The sequence below is a fragment of the Apiospora hydei genome (genome assembly GCF_038363865.1).
Source record: "Apiospora hydei strain CBS 114990 chromosome Unknown utg000003l_segment0_segment0, whole genome shotgun sequence".
NCBI classification, from domain to species: Eukaryota; Fungi; Ascomycota; class Sordariomycetes; order Amphisphaeriales; family Apiosporaceae; genus Apiospora; species Apiospora hydei.
In genome coordinates this window covers 1,527,064-1,541,016 of record NW_027117362.1, presented here as the reverse complement: position 1 = coordinate 1,541,016, position 13,953 = coordinate 1,527,064, and the positions used below count along the sequence as shown (strand labels likewise).

General features: G+C 53.1%; 3 protein-coding genes across 3 annotated transcripts; 2 read left to right on the top strand and 1 right to left on the bottom strand.

The window, feature by feature from the left end:
* Positions 1–251: 251 nt before the first annotated feature.
* On the top strand, positions 252–798 carry PG997_002304 (uncharacterized protein; the record flags this gene model as incomplete). The annotated part of the gene is made up of 2 exons (XM_066806619.1): positions 252–606; positions 773–798. 2 exons carry the CDS (start codon positions 252–254, stop codon positions 796–798), a joined length of 381 nt encoding a protein of 126 aa, XP_066673915.1.
* A 1,794-nt stretch (positions 799–2,592) lies between these two features.
* PG997_002303 (BRCA1 C Terminus domain-containing protein) lies at positions 2,593–5,317 on the top strand (the record flags this gene model as incomplete). Its single annotated transcript, XM_066806618.1, has 2 exons — positions 2,593–2,697; positions 2,795–5,317. 2 exons carry the CDS (start codon positions 2,593–2,595, stop codon positions 5,315–5,317), a joined length of 2,628 nt encoding a protein of 875 aa, XP_066673914.1.
* Positions 5,318–6,365: 1,048 nt separating this feature from the next.
* On the bottom strand, positions 6,366–8,827 carry PG997_002302 (uncharacterized protein; the record flags this gene model as incomplete). Its single annotated transcript, XM_066806617.1, has 2 exons — positions 6,366–8,120; positions 8,174–8,827. 2 exons carry the CDS (start codon positions 8,825–8,827, stop codon positions 6,366–6,368), a joined length of 2,409 nt encoding a protein of 802 aa, XP_066673913.1.
* Between the last annotated feature and the right edge of the window lie 5,126 nt (positions 8,828–13,953).

Genomic DNA, 13,953 nt, shown 5'->3' with positions numbered 1-13,953 from the left:
CCCACGCTTGCCAAATTTGGGCCCCAGAACAGCGCTTTCTCTTTCTAAACGTGTAACATGCGAATGGACATGTTCGTCCTTGTGGAAAGTGATCATACGCACTCCAACAAAAGGATTGGTACTGCCCCTTTTGCCTGACCAAGAATGGAAGCTTGGTAGCGTCGAGTAGTAATTGCGCAGATACATAACCACCCTTCCAGCTCCCTTGAGCCATGCGTGGGTGTACACACAGAGGTGGGGCCAGAAACCCAATGCAGCTTAGGAAACAGCCTGTCGAGGACGGTGATGGACACTGGCACATTAAAAAGAAGTCATCGACATGTACATCGGAAGCGGCCAGCCAGAGCAAAACTCAGCTGACGGGAATGGGCGACACATTCTACTCGAATGTGTGGAGCCTACGAAAGGCGCGGCGAAAGTACTGGTTGGACCTTCTAGATGAGGGAGGACGACTGTCAATTCATGGTCGAAGGAACTCCATCCTCTGCATGGCCGTGACGAAGAAATGTCCATCCGATAATATAGGTGCAAAGGGCGGTAGTGTCAAGTCGAAGGCGCTGGGTGATGGTGCTTTTGGAGAAGTAGACGGTTCAAATCCCCGTGGGAGTACGTTTTTTTAGTTTTTGGGCTTTTTGCCCTTTTTTTGCCAAAACCACATCAGAGGCACGACCGAAGCGAAGGAGAGACAGAAAGCAATAAAAGAAATACAATAGAACATCGCATGTCTTCTTATTATAAAGAGCAAAAAATAAATTATCTAACTGTCTACTAGGCCCTCATCTGAGCGCCCCCTCCTGAGCGTTACTTCTGGATCACTTGGAATGTTCGAACTGCAGTAAGTGTTTTGTTTCTGCGATAACCCCTAGATGCTCGTCACCCACCTCTTCCATTTGTGATCCAGAAGCTGCTCCTAACAGGGTCCAGTGACCACATGGGTTGCCTGTTTCCGGGTATTTGTTTGCTATTGGAGTCATGGTACAGACCGTTACGCCAACAGGCCTGCTGCACGTCCGAATCTGTACTATCCAGTGGTGATTATTCCTCGAGTTATTCGGCATTAAGTAGGGCTGTTCTGTTTTACCCGAAATGTCCCCCTCCCAGATACAATTTGGCTGCCTGGACACTGGAGGGCGGTAGGCCAGCCTGCCCACCACCACCCGAGGTTTGGCTCACCTTCCAGAGCAACCGCCATGCCTTTCGTACCCGACCGCCATCTGATGAGGCTCAAATTCTTTCTAGATCCCTCGCTATTTTGTATTTCGTGATCCATCATCGCGGCATACACAGTGTAGGTAAATAAGTGATACTTTATGCACCCGGAGACCACAGCAGATAGGCAGCCACTTCTTAGCCTCCTAGTACGCAACACATCACTGTAGTAATTTTATTACTTGTCTATCACACTCAGTAACTGCCACTGTAGCTGTTCAACAATCAACACACCTGAGGTCATCCAGAGCTCCCCATTATCGTCCACCCACCCACACACATACACACACCTTTCATGAGGCAAACCCCGAACAACACACAGCTTTGGGACTTTCAGTTTAATCGCATTGCAACAGAAAGACACCTGCTTCCGCTAAAGGCCAGAGCTCGATATAAAAGAGAAGCCCATATGGCACAAGCCTGTTTCTTGAGTTTCCTCCTTGCAGTGATGCTATCGTCAATACACATACCCTCCATACCAAACTGATTCCCCAGCCCTATTGGCATTAATTTGGACAACTTGGCTTGGCAAGCCTACATGTATGTATTTGCCTTTCATCGTGGGTCATGCCACCTTTACTCGGAATACTCAGTTTGAACAGTGTTCTTCGTGTTAGTGCTGCCCAGCCTCGGTAACATAACCACTGCTGCCTGGCCGTTTGCCAATTGGTGATTACCGAGCTGGAAACTTACAGGGCATTAGCCATGTGATTCTAAAAGCCATTTTGGCATCCTTCATGGCCGGATTGCTTGCCAAATCTCAGCCATTCCATGATATCTTGCAACCTGACCCCCTTTCCGCGATGCGTAGGATAAGTGCACATGATTCGTGCAATTCACTTCCAATCCAACCAATTGGCCACTATTCCATCTGTAAAAAGTAGCTACAAGACGGACACAAAACAGATATGTTTTTTACAGCAGTGGTGATGGCCAATGGTGTTGAGTAAGTGAATAGGGGAGGATGACATGACGTTGGGAAAGACAAGGGTACGTACCTGCTAGCTGGGAACGCGATCAGTGGCGCCCCACTCTGCATCTGCATCCGCTCTTTGATTTTGATTGATCGTCCATGGATTCGGCTCAACGCGCCTTTGAACTGGACTTGACGCGCCACAATTAATTAATTGATTACAGTATTCGAGGCAACATTGGCATTGGCAACGGCACCTACCATTTATTCCTTGGACTGCACTGCACTGCACACCCAAAACACCCAGCATCTGCATTTGCATTGGTTTATGCCACTATTATTTACTTATATTGTTTACTTTTCCAAACACCTGCCAACCTCAACTCGCTCCCAATTTTGCCTGTTTTTGGCCCTCACTTGGCTGCTTTTGGTCCTGCCTGGAATGCGTCACTGCTGTTGCTAAACCAGCGATGAACTCGCCGCCTACCTCAGAGACTGGTGGGACGGCCTTCGACCCCTCCCAACCCTTTGCTGGTGTTGTCGTCTGCTGCACAAGCATCCCGCCCGACCAAAGAGTAAGTCAATCTCCCGCTTGGACGCGCATCGCTACCATATGTCTTGTCTGTCTGTCTGTCTTTTGCATGTTTTCCCACTAACATCTGCCACCACCAGACCGAGATTGCCACGAGAACGGCCGATTTGGGAGGCATTCACAAGTATGACCTGACCCCCGACGTAACCCACCTCATCGTCGGCGACTACGACACCCCCAAGTACCGCCATGTCGCCCGCGAACGCCCCGACATCAAGCCCATGGCCGTGGGCTGGATCAACGCCGTCCGCAGCCTCTGGGTCGAGGACCAGGACATGAACTTCCCCGAGCTCGAGGCCCAATGGCAGCTCAAGCCCTTCGAGTCGCGCGGCGCGAACCCACACAGCCCCCACGCGGAAGAAAGAGAACCAGGGCGGCTACTGGTGTGCCTCACGGGCTTCGAGGAGGCCGACCGCCTGTACATCGAGGACACGGTCAAGGCGAACGGCGGCGAGTACACGGGCGATCTCTCTAGGAAGGTCACCCACCTCATCGTCTGCAAGCCCGAGGGTAAGAAGTATATGGCGGCCCGCGACTGGGACATTACCACCGTCTCGCTCAAGTGGCTCAATGACAGCGTCGACCGGGGCATGATCCTCGACGAGGCCTGCTATGACCCGCTTTTCCCGCCGGAGCGGCAGGGCCGAGGTGCGCGCAAGGAGATCAAGCAGCTTTTGGCCTCGACGAAGCGGCCACGCGACGGCTCGGTGGCGGCCCCGGAGGAAGGGCGCAGGAAGCTCCGGAAGACGGCGAGCATGAAGCTCGCCAAAGGCGGCAACAACATCTGGGGCGAGATGATTGTGAAGAGGTCGTCGATGGACCTGTCGAGGCCGGCCTTGGATTCTCGCGCGGCCAGCATGTCGGCTATAGACCAGGCGCCCGAGCCACAAGCGTCGGAAAGCAGCCAGCTCTCGCGTTCGATGTCGAGCGTGAACCCTACGCCACTCCCAGACGGCGGCGTGTTCTCATCATGCAGGTTCTTCGTTCATGGATTCCCTACAAAACGGTCCCAGATCGTCTGCGAGCACTTGGTGTCACATGGCGGAGAAGTCTCCTCCTCACTTGCTGATGTGGCATCTGCGTCACACCCCGAACCAGCAGACCAGCGCTTCTTGATAGTGCCACAATCCTCTCAACCCGATACACATCCCATCATACCCGAAGGTGTTCATATTATTACCGAGTTCTATCTTGAGCGATGCATTCATAACCGGCGCCTATTCCATCCCAACGAACATATTTTGGGGCGGCCGTTCCCCCTATTCCCCATTGATGGATTTCAGGAGCTTACTATTTGCACCGCTGGTTTCAAGAACGAACAGCTCAACCAAGTTGAGAAGACAGTATCGCAACTGGGCGCGAAATATGCCGAGAGACTGAACTCGCAGAGCTCATTATTGGTTTGCCCATCGATCAAGGACGTCCGGAGGCAGAAGTTGGATTTTGCCATCCTTTCCAAGATCCCCGTGGTGAATGCCGAGTGGCTCTGGCAATGCATCTCGACTGGCTGCCTGGTGCCTTGGTGGGAGGAGTATATGTTCCCGGAACTGAAGCAGCGACACTCCATTGATGTCGATCCAGACCTTCAAAGGCATAACCAAAAGCTGGCAAGGACGAAGTCCGAACCTGTGTACAAGAAGCCAAAATCAGGTCGCCGCTCTATGGGTGGCGTGCTTGACGAAAGCGCCTTCAGGGATGACAACAGGACCCCAACGAACAATGCTCGCCCCGAAGAAACGTCACACTACGAAACTGCACCAACCCAGCCCCAAGAATTTTCCGATACAGCCCCCGAACATCAACCTCTCTCCGAAGCATCTAGGACATCTTTAAACAGCAATGGCAAACCGGCACCAAAGCCCGATGATCGTAAGCCTCTGCGGCGCTTCCAGTCGGGCGGCACTGTAGCTGACTCGGAAGGTGGCGATGGTGATGAGTCGGACGACGAGCCATCCATCCGGCTCCCTCCCTCGGCCGACGACCTCGCACGATCACGCCAACGCAAAGCCGAGGCGGAAAAGGAGGCGGCAGCGGCAAAAGAGGCCGAGGCGGCAAAAGAAGCAGCAGCGAAAGAGGCCGCGAAGAAGGCCGAGCGCGAGGCCCTGGCCAATCGCCTCGTCGATCTTCTCCCGAACGGCGCCGCTGGCGATGCGGCGGCTCGTCCACCCCGGCGTAAGCGCGAAGTCTTTGGGCGCGCCATCAGCAACGCGTCAGCCGCCTCTTCGGCGAGTGGTGGTAACGATAATAATACTACCACCGCCGCAAGACCCGCGTCGTCCCTGAGCGCGGGGTCTGCCACAAAAGCGACTCGCATCGACTCCCTCAACAGTCTAGAGGGCGGCTCCGCCAGCCAGGACAACACCATCCTGGACGAGGACGGCAACGCCTCTGAGAAACCTCCGTCGACGCAGATCAACTACGACAACCCCGAGGCGACGCGGCATCGCGCCGTCGTCATGGCTCGCATGAAGAAGGGGAGCGGCGTGGCCGCAGCAGCTGTCGATGCCAAAGTTTCCGTACAGGAACCTGTGACTATGGAGACGTTGCGCGCGGACGGGGATCCGGCGGCGAGTGGGGCGGTGAGGAGGAGTCGGCGTCGTTGATGGGTGAGTCGATGGAGATGGAGCGATAAATATAATGTGACTAAAGGATATACAATACCGGTGGTGGATGACTACTGGAGAGGGGGAGGGGAAGGGATTGTTTGGAGAAATATCGGGTTTCACGATCACGACGAGATGGAAGTGTGTTGTGTGTGGGTGCGACTGTCTGGTCATTCATCCCAACTGCTTTCTGGGATATTTCATGCCTATCATTGTATGCATGTATGGCGTATTGGTGTCTGCGATTTGTTTTTCTTGCATTCATATAGGATCATGACACGAAATGACAATGAATTATTTTGGACTCCAAACCTGAGTTGGCCAAGGATGATCGGTACGTATCTATAACGGTGGTAAATAATTATGTGCTTACATTCATATCATTTCGCTCTGTTAGGGGTTGGCGGCGCTTTCCTACTCTCGATCGTCTCTATGCCTTCTGGATGGGGACAGCCTGGTATATCAATTGGTTGAATGTTAGTCCGTGGGCAGCATTTGGCAGCAAGTATGAGTTGGGACACATCGTCACGACGAAGCTATCCACTCGGATGTCACAAGAGGCCTTAAGTTCAAGAGGAAGTTTTAGGAGTGAAAAGCAATCGCATGCGTGCCAACAGAACGAAGTACGCATGCGTCATCCATTCATTTCCAGGTATAAAGAATTAATAAAGTCCAAATGAACAACTTTCCTCTCCGGGTATCATATTCCACAGTCCACCTCCTTCATTGTATCCTAACACATCCTCCGCCTTCATATCATACATATGAAACAGCATGCAGTTTGATACTGCACTTCAACAGAACACATACACACACACACACCGACAGTGTAGTAATGGTATAATCTCCCCTCCCCCCCATAAACCTCAATCTTAGTCGAACAAAATCGGACATGTAGAACGTAGAATCGTAACAAATCGTAATAGCCTCCTCGTTTTCCTGGCCATGACCAACCAACCCCTTTTTCTTTTTTGACATGGTTTTTCTTCTTCTTTTGTTGTATGACGTCTTTCGAGGCCCAGCCTTAAGACAGCAAATATGTGTATCTTTACAGACCAGCAGCCGCCTCAGTAAGGACGCTAAGCAGACTGGCCGCAGCACCACCAATGCCCACCGCGCGAAGCGTCTCGCCCCGCGCCTTCTTCCGGGCCATACGGTCATCGTCATCACGGTACCTGTCTCGGTCACTGCGCCGCCGGCCGCTGTATCGATCGCTCCGCGGGCGCGACGAGGTATCGGAGTGGTGTCGGGAGTGGCCACCGTGCCTACGGCTGTAGTCATCCTCGCTGCCGCGATGACCACGTTCCTCCCTGCGGTCACGGTCACCCCGGTCTCGTTCCCCTCGCGACATCGATTCACGGTGGTGGTCCCTATCGTCGTAGGAGCGGGGCGCGTAGCGGTCTTCGCGGTACCGCCGTTCGCGTTCGTCTCGGTCCCTGTGACCGCTGCTGCGTGACTGCGGGACGGACTTTGCGGTCGATCCGTCGTTCAGGACCTTGGGTTCCGGGTCGAAGCGTACATGAGGGTCGTCGTTCTTGTTTTTCAAGATGGGCTTCGGCTTCACTGTAGCGGAAGGACTCGCCCCGGTTCCTCGATCCTTATCCGGGGGAGGAACAATGAAGGGGTAGGATTTGGTCCCCTTTTCATCCCCATCTTCGTGAGACTGATCGGACTTGGAGTCCTGCGAGTGAGACGCGCGGCGGTCACACGATCGGTAAGCTGGAAGCGCCTCGTCGGAGCTTTCGCCGGATGAATCGAACAGGTCGGAGCCGGAAGAGAACTGCGAGTCGGTGCGAGGTCTGCTGCCGGCTCCATTGCTGCTGCCGTTGGCGTTCCTCTTTTGCGCTTCGACGTCCCAGTTCTTGTACTTGTCCGGGTAGTATCTTTGGCTATCGCTGCGCTCCCTTGGTTTGCGCTGTCCCATCCGCCTCCTGCGTACTTCTGCGCTACGGCGCGCAAACTCGCTAATGTCCTCCTTGGTGAACACGCCGAGAATCGCGACGAAGTCTGGACGCGCCTCGAAACGCACACGCGCTTGGTGCAGAACCTCGGGAGAGACAAGGGACCGCTTGATGCGTGTCCACGAAGCGTCCAGTGGGATGTCGCGCCCCTGGGAGTCGGGCGCGAGGCGCGAGGAACGTTGCGATTGTCCCGGGAGAGAAGGTGCTACGCCGGGGATCACCGGTGCCGAGATGGAGTGCGAGTGGAGTACCGGAGGAGGCGAGCTCCCGTAAGGTGGAGGTGGCGCAAAGTGAGGTGAGAGGCCACTCTGGTCAGTCGAGGGAAGTAGACCAGCGTTGGGCGGAGCAGGAAGGTAGTGGTTTTGCGGGGAGGTGCCAGGGCTGGGGCCGGTAATATAGTTTTGAGGTGGTTGGAGATGCATATTGTCCATGGCAATGGCCAGGTCAGCCTGGCGTTTGTCTATGGCCATGAGATCGCGCGTGGAAATGACCAGGGCCATGGAATCATCTGAACGCTCGTCATCCACATCATCATCCGAGTAACGCCGGTCGTAGGACACGTCAGTGGACTGCTGCGTTAGACTTGACGGGTATGGTGGTTGTTTCTCATGTTGACGCCTCTCATCTTTGATGGAAGGGAAGAATTTCTCATTCTCGATGGAAGGATACATCTCCTTCGGACTCAACTCTTCAGGGTCAGCTGGATAGGGTGGGTATGGCGCGACTGCGAAAGAAGGCTGCTGCGACTCATAACTCTCAAGAAAACCACGAACAGTAGGTGTGACACCGCCAGAGATTGATCGTTGCTCATCAAGCTGCCTGATGTAAGCACGAAGAACATCCTAGGCAGAGTTAGTAAGCGTATCGCAATGATTGATGGGGCGGACGGACGCACCTGATTCCTTCGGAGGACATCTTTCGAGAAACCTTCATGCTCAAGTTCGTCTCTGAACTGTCGCCAAAGGTCATCATCAACCTCGCCAGCGCTCGCGTTCGAGCTCTCGCGCTGGAAGATCCTCGCGGCAATGACATCGACCTTGTCCTTGATCGAGTCTAGGTTCGCGTTGCTGGTGTCTACCGCGGGATGCGATCTGGCTGGGTTGTGCAGTTGAACCGTGTCGAGGAACATGTCAATGTTGAGTCTCTGGTTAGCCAGCTTGGTGCGAATCAGGGCAATCTTGTCGCGTTCGAAGCCATTTAGCGAGGACGCATTTCGACCGTCCCCGTCGCTCCCGCTGCCAGTACCGCCGCATCTTCCCAGAATGGTATCGAGTTGCTGGAGGGTGAATTCGCAGTCCTCCAAGATAGGCGTGAGCTGTCTGATGTATCGGGATTTGTCGCCCGAGTTAAGCAAAGAATCCGGGTCCTCAGCTTCCGCTTTCAGATGCTTCAATACCGTATGCAGCCCGTAGACTATCATAGACACGTCGGAAAAGTCTGTGCCAGCATTCCGGGCCCGGCGAAAGAGCTGGCGCGCAAAGGCGTCGACCTTATCAATGTCGGCAGCTGACGATGCCTGCGCGGCTGTTCCATAACCGTTGGTCGTCATCACGCCGTCGTGGGTTGGGAACCAAGTCCCAGTTTGCCGTGTAAGTCGATCAGTACTGAAACCAGTTGCGTTGTTGTTATAGTTGCTGCTGCTGTTGTTGTTGTTGTTGTTGTCTCACAAAACCCTTCGCAAGAGAGAATCCAGAGATGTGAGTCAATGTGATGGGACAGGCCGTACGTAATGGATGGGAGACCAAAGGTTATTAGAAAGAAACACGAGGTGCGTAAAGTAAGATTAATAAGTCGATCTGTTTAGGTCATGTAGCAGTAATCTAGGGTGAAAGGATGAACATAACGGGAAGGGAGCGACTGTGCGTGTAAGCGTGCTGGGTGCAGGACATAGTGGAGTGTCTGTCTGCCAAGGATGTCCCCATACGACCGGGGGTGATCTGCTGGGCTGGTGACCCTTGTATGTTGTGGGCGAGGGGGCGCCCAGCGTCCGTCCTTACCTAGCCCCCTTGGCTTGGCCACTCCAGGTACCAGTACATGTATCGAGCGAGTAGATAGAACCCTTGACGTAGCACACCAGGTGCGTGAACCTGTGGTATGTGCCTTGCGTGCCTAGCTGGCTAGCTGAGGTAGACAGCACCCAGCTGCCAGACTGTCTTCTCGGAATCTGTACAGAAACTGTACAGGCATAAAAAATGAAGCAAGCACCATCAGTTGCGGCCGTTGGAGATGGGGCCCTGAAAGGAATGCCCAACAGGATTCTACACGTATTTAGCAGGGTCTGTGTGGGACGGAAATAGCAGAAAAAGGCCCTTTAGTCTACTCGACGCAGTCTCAGAGGTCGACAAAAGTGGACGGCGGATAGACTTGATAGTCGTTGCACATCGGGAGAGGGTACACTTGGAGGCTTGCGCAGTAGCGCACACAATGCATTGTATCAGATGTGTATGTAGTCGAAGCCGTTTTCGAATGCCGCCACATGATTTGAGGTACAATCGGCTGGGGGTTTATTGCCATCGACACATATTGATGCCTATGCGGCGTGCTGATGGGCTGACATTCGTCGTTTGGTCTGCCATCTCCCGTTCTATCCCCATGCCCGGTACCCGTTCAATCTGATGTCTAATCGCTCGACTGACGCATGCCGCGAGATTCAAATCGAAAAAAGTAGACACACAAGAACGTAATGGATGTACACCCACAAGCGACAGACATGCTATTCTGTCCTGAGATCGACAGGACCATTGCCTGCTTTCGTGGCTCCCAGACCGTTTCGACTCCTGCGACAAAGTTAGTAGCCTGCAACGGTGTTATCTGCGACGTATTTTAGTCCGAAGGTAACTTGAAGCAAAAAGTCTGTGGGCTGGGGGGCTGGCGTTGGAAATTCCTGTGTCTGGTGTGGTGGTAATTTCTGGTGGTGGTACGGTAGCTGTACAGCGCCAGACAGAAAAGTGCTGGGTTTGAGGCTATGTGACGTCTTTCCCCAATTACGGGCAGCCATCCATGGGGGACGTATGTCATCATAACTCGGACCCTTGAGACAAGGCTAGCCAATGACGTGGTGAATCATCCCATCCTCAAGACTTTTTAGGCGGGGATCATCCCCCATGGAATCCAAGAAAATCCCATTCCCCGAAAAATTATTGAAATAACCGGGGACCAGGGTCTTCAACGGGCGCGAAGAAAAAGCGAGATGGAAGGATGTATGTGTTGGAAGGATGCGCTTGGATGGGGGAGAAAGGATTCGATGTGTGGTGTGCGTTTGTGTGTGTGTGTGTGTGTGTGTGTGTGTGTGTGCTTGCTTCGCATCCAAGTTGAAACATCCCCCGCGAACCAACAATTAGCAAATAGGTACCAACGATACGGGCGACAAACACCGGTTTAGGTTAAGGTACTGGCGCCGAGGGCACGCCAGCTGCAGGCTCGTGAACGCTACTGTACGTGCATATACGTATCCTGCCATCAGTGGACGGGCCCGCGGCTTCGGTTCTCCGCTCCAGCGCTCTCACGCTCCCAATACCACCCCATACCACTTCCACATGGTCAGCTAAGCAAGATGGCGCACATGTGCTATTGCGATTGCGGTTGCTATTGCTGCTGCTATTACTTAAGACTACTACCACCAACCACTACTGAACTGCTACGTTGAAGATTGTCGCTGCAACGCGACGCTGCAACCGCCACTCACTTGATATTCGTGACAAAAACCAAGTGGCGTCTGCATCCAGCTGTCCAGGCGGATGGAGCCACATGCAGAGGAAAGCGACAGCAGGCCACAGAATCGAGATGGACAGTGGGACTCGGACAAAAACTCGGGGGAGTTCCTTTCATCCTCTTCTCCTCGCTCCTCCCGAAAGGCGGCTATGCCCGACATATTCCAGCCGTTCCCGGATTCCTCGTAATTTCCACTAAAGGTATCATATTATATGCGTGTCCTATCACGACAACTGATACGGGCATGGGGCTTGCCTGCCCAACAACCTGTTTCCTCCATCAGGGGGAACGTGAAATATTCTGTGTAACGCCGACAATGATCGCCGGCGTGACACCTTCTACAGTATATCGGATCTATGCAACCGCCCTCTGGGTGGTCAATTTGCAAGTTCCAAGCGAAGCTGCAGGAGCATGGTACATGGCATGGCATGCGGCAAGTCTCGAATTGGTTGTTGCTAACATGATGCTAGGTCATTGGGCGCACCACCTCGACCACCACAATTGGGCGATGTGCGTGCATCACTAGGTGACTTACCCGCTTAGCAATTTTTTTCAGCTATACATACGATGTGGAATGCTGCATATTGCATCGTGGTACAAGGTTTGTTTGCCAATCCAGCGACCATTTGTGCCCCTCTCTTTACGACGACGCGGACACGTATTAAGGGCACTGCTGTCAACCGGGGCCTTGAGTCATGCCGTTTGATATATGCGTATGATATCGAGGTATGTATGTGTATGCACGTAATATCGGCCTTGCAGTCAGGTTCACATCATGTTGATCATGTTGCATTGGACATCAGGGCCTCAACCTTAATCGCGGCTTGGGCGTTTGTGGCGGGCTCCTCTTTCGACCCAGGCAACAGCAAACCGCGATCCCACCGGAAAGCCACACTGGCAATTTTACATTGATGGATGGATATCATTCAGCGGGCACACTCCAAATGACCGTCCCGTCACCGATATTGCATCCGGCAGTGCTTCGCCCGCCTTGTTTGGCGTACTTTGGTGCAGTCAGCCAGTCAGAGCTCACCTAAGCTCGCAACATGTTTACATTGGTTGAAACATCGATTGGCTATGGAGACCCGCGGAGCGGAACACGCACGAGGATCTACAAGTGTGAATCTTCAGTGCATGTGCATATCAGAAGACTGCGGCGTACGACCAGAACTGGCGAGAATTACCAGACTACATTGGATGCTTTGATCATGTCTGCCTGCCTGATCGCCATTTCGAGATAGGGATATGCAAGTCAATTGGTGCCAACATATACACCTAGCTGAAGAAGCACGATCAATGCCATCTAACACGATTTCAAGATTTTCGGAGGTGCGTCTACGCTGTGCACCGTTGCACTGGAGAGTCACCAGTTCCGGCCGGGAAAGGAGTCACCCCCCATCGTACAAGTCAACTCTAACCCTTCAGGCGCCAATACTTGCGTCAGAAATCGCATGCAGGGTGGTCTGCATCCCTGATACCTTGGTCCATAGCTCGGTCAACGAAGGGATGGTGGATGGAGTAGACCTAGGACTATCTTTCTCTCTCCCAACCATTGATCCATCATATCAGGTTAGGTAACGAACGACGAACGAGGCTTGGTTGATGATCGGAAATGCTTCCATGTCGTCCGTGTGTAACCGTCATCCATCACCCACCCCACATTCCAGCTTTGCCATTCGGCACGACACTTGCATGGCTAAGCCCTCTCGATTGTGGGGTAATCAGAAGATTCTCACCTCGAAACATGAGGCTCTCGGCTCGGATCACTTCTGAAATCCCCTTTTTTCGCTACCAGCTGACATCGCCCAATCCAAAACTGCTTACCGAGCTCGAACTAGCTCGGGGCTCGGGGAGAAAAAACGAGGGGAATGCGCCTATCATGATGATGTGCCCAGGTTCTAATAAGCGGCTAGGCATTTGGACCGGCCATCGCGGAGACTAAGCAAAGGAGGCGAAGCAGAGTACAGCCCTCGTGACTCGCCTCTTGTGGAAAGAAAAAACGTTACCGGCGGAGCGGCGGAGACTTGGTGGGGCCATCTCTCGCTACGGGCTATGGAATGCTTCTAGAAGGAAAATATGGAGGGGAACACCCGGGCTGTGCGATTTGTAAACGGGCTTGACTGGGAAGCCTAGGGAACTTCCATGGAAAGCAGCACCGAGCAGAACACCGAACGTTCTTCACCTTGCGGAACGATCTGCAAGTTCGCTGGGTCCCGAGGTCTTTGTTGTTGGGACGAAAACCTCGCAGCATCATGACGAGTGCTGGGGTTTGCCTACTATCATCCTTGAACCCGGCCTGTAAGTTTGCGACTAGCGAGCCTCACAAACAGCTTAGGTTGAGGCTGATGATGGGCAGACACGATGTTACGGACTCAACCTGCCACCAAATGCCCAATATGGGAATTTCGCAAGCCGGCGAATGCCTACCTACATACTGGATAACACGCCCTATGGTAGTACCAGTACGGGGCTCTCGATTGAGTCACCGACATGTCATCCACTTCACCGGTTGAAAGCATTCGTTCATCCTGCATATACTAATCAGATAGACTCAGCAAACTACATACATACTTTCTCCATGACAATATTGATGTCAGTACTGCAGAGAGATAGCTACATACTAGAAGGGACAGAGGCAACGCCAAGGGAGAGAGAAAGCGCCAAGAGTGCATATACATGAGAGAAACTTCCTATGTACATTACGCCCCGTGCAAGCTCGCGGCAGGGACCTGCCTACCTACCTACCCAGTAAAAAAAGAGGCTTTCGGACATCGTGATCGTTGTGGTCCCGGAAACCTGGGAAACATCGTTCACATAGCAAGGCTGGCCAATGAGCAGCGGTATCTTGTTGTCTATCTATCTTTGATGAAATCAAGTAGGCAACCATATATGTACGTGCGTAGAGCGTCGCATAGACGCACGCATTTCCTGTATTTTGCTTCTTCAGGTCAGACTCGGTGCCCG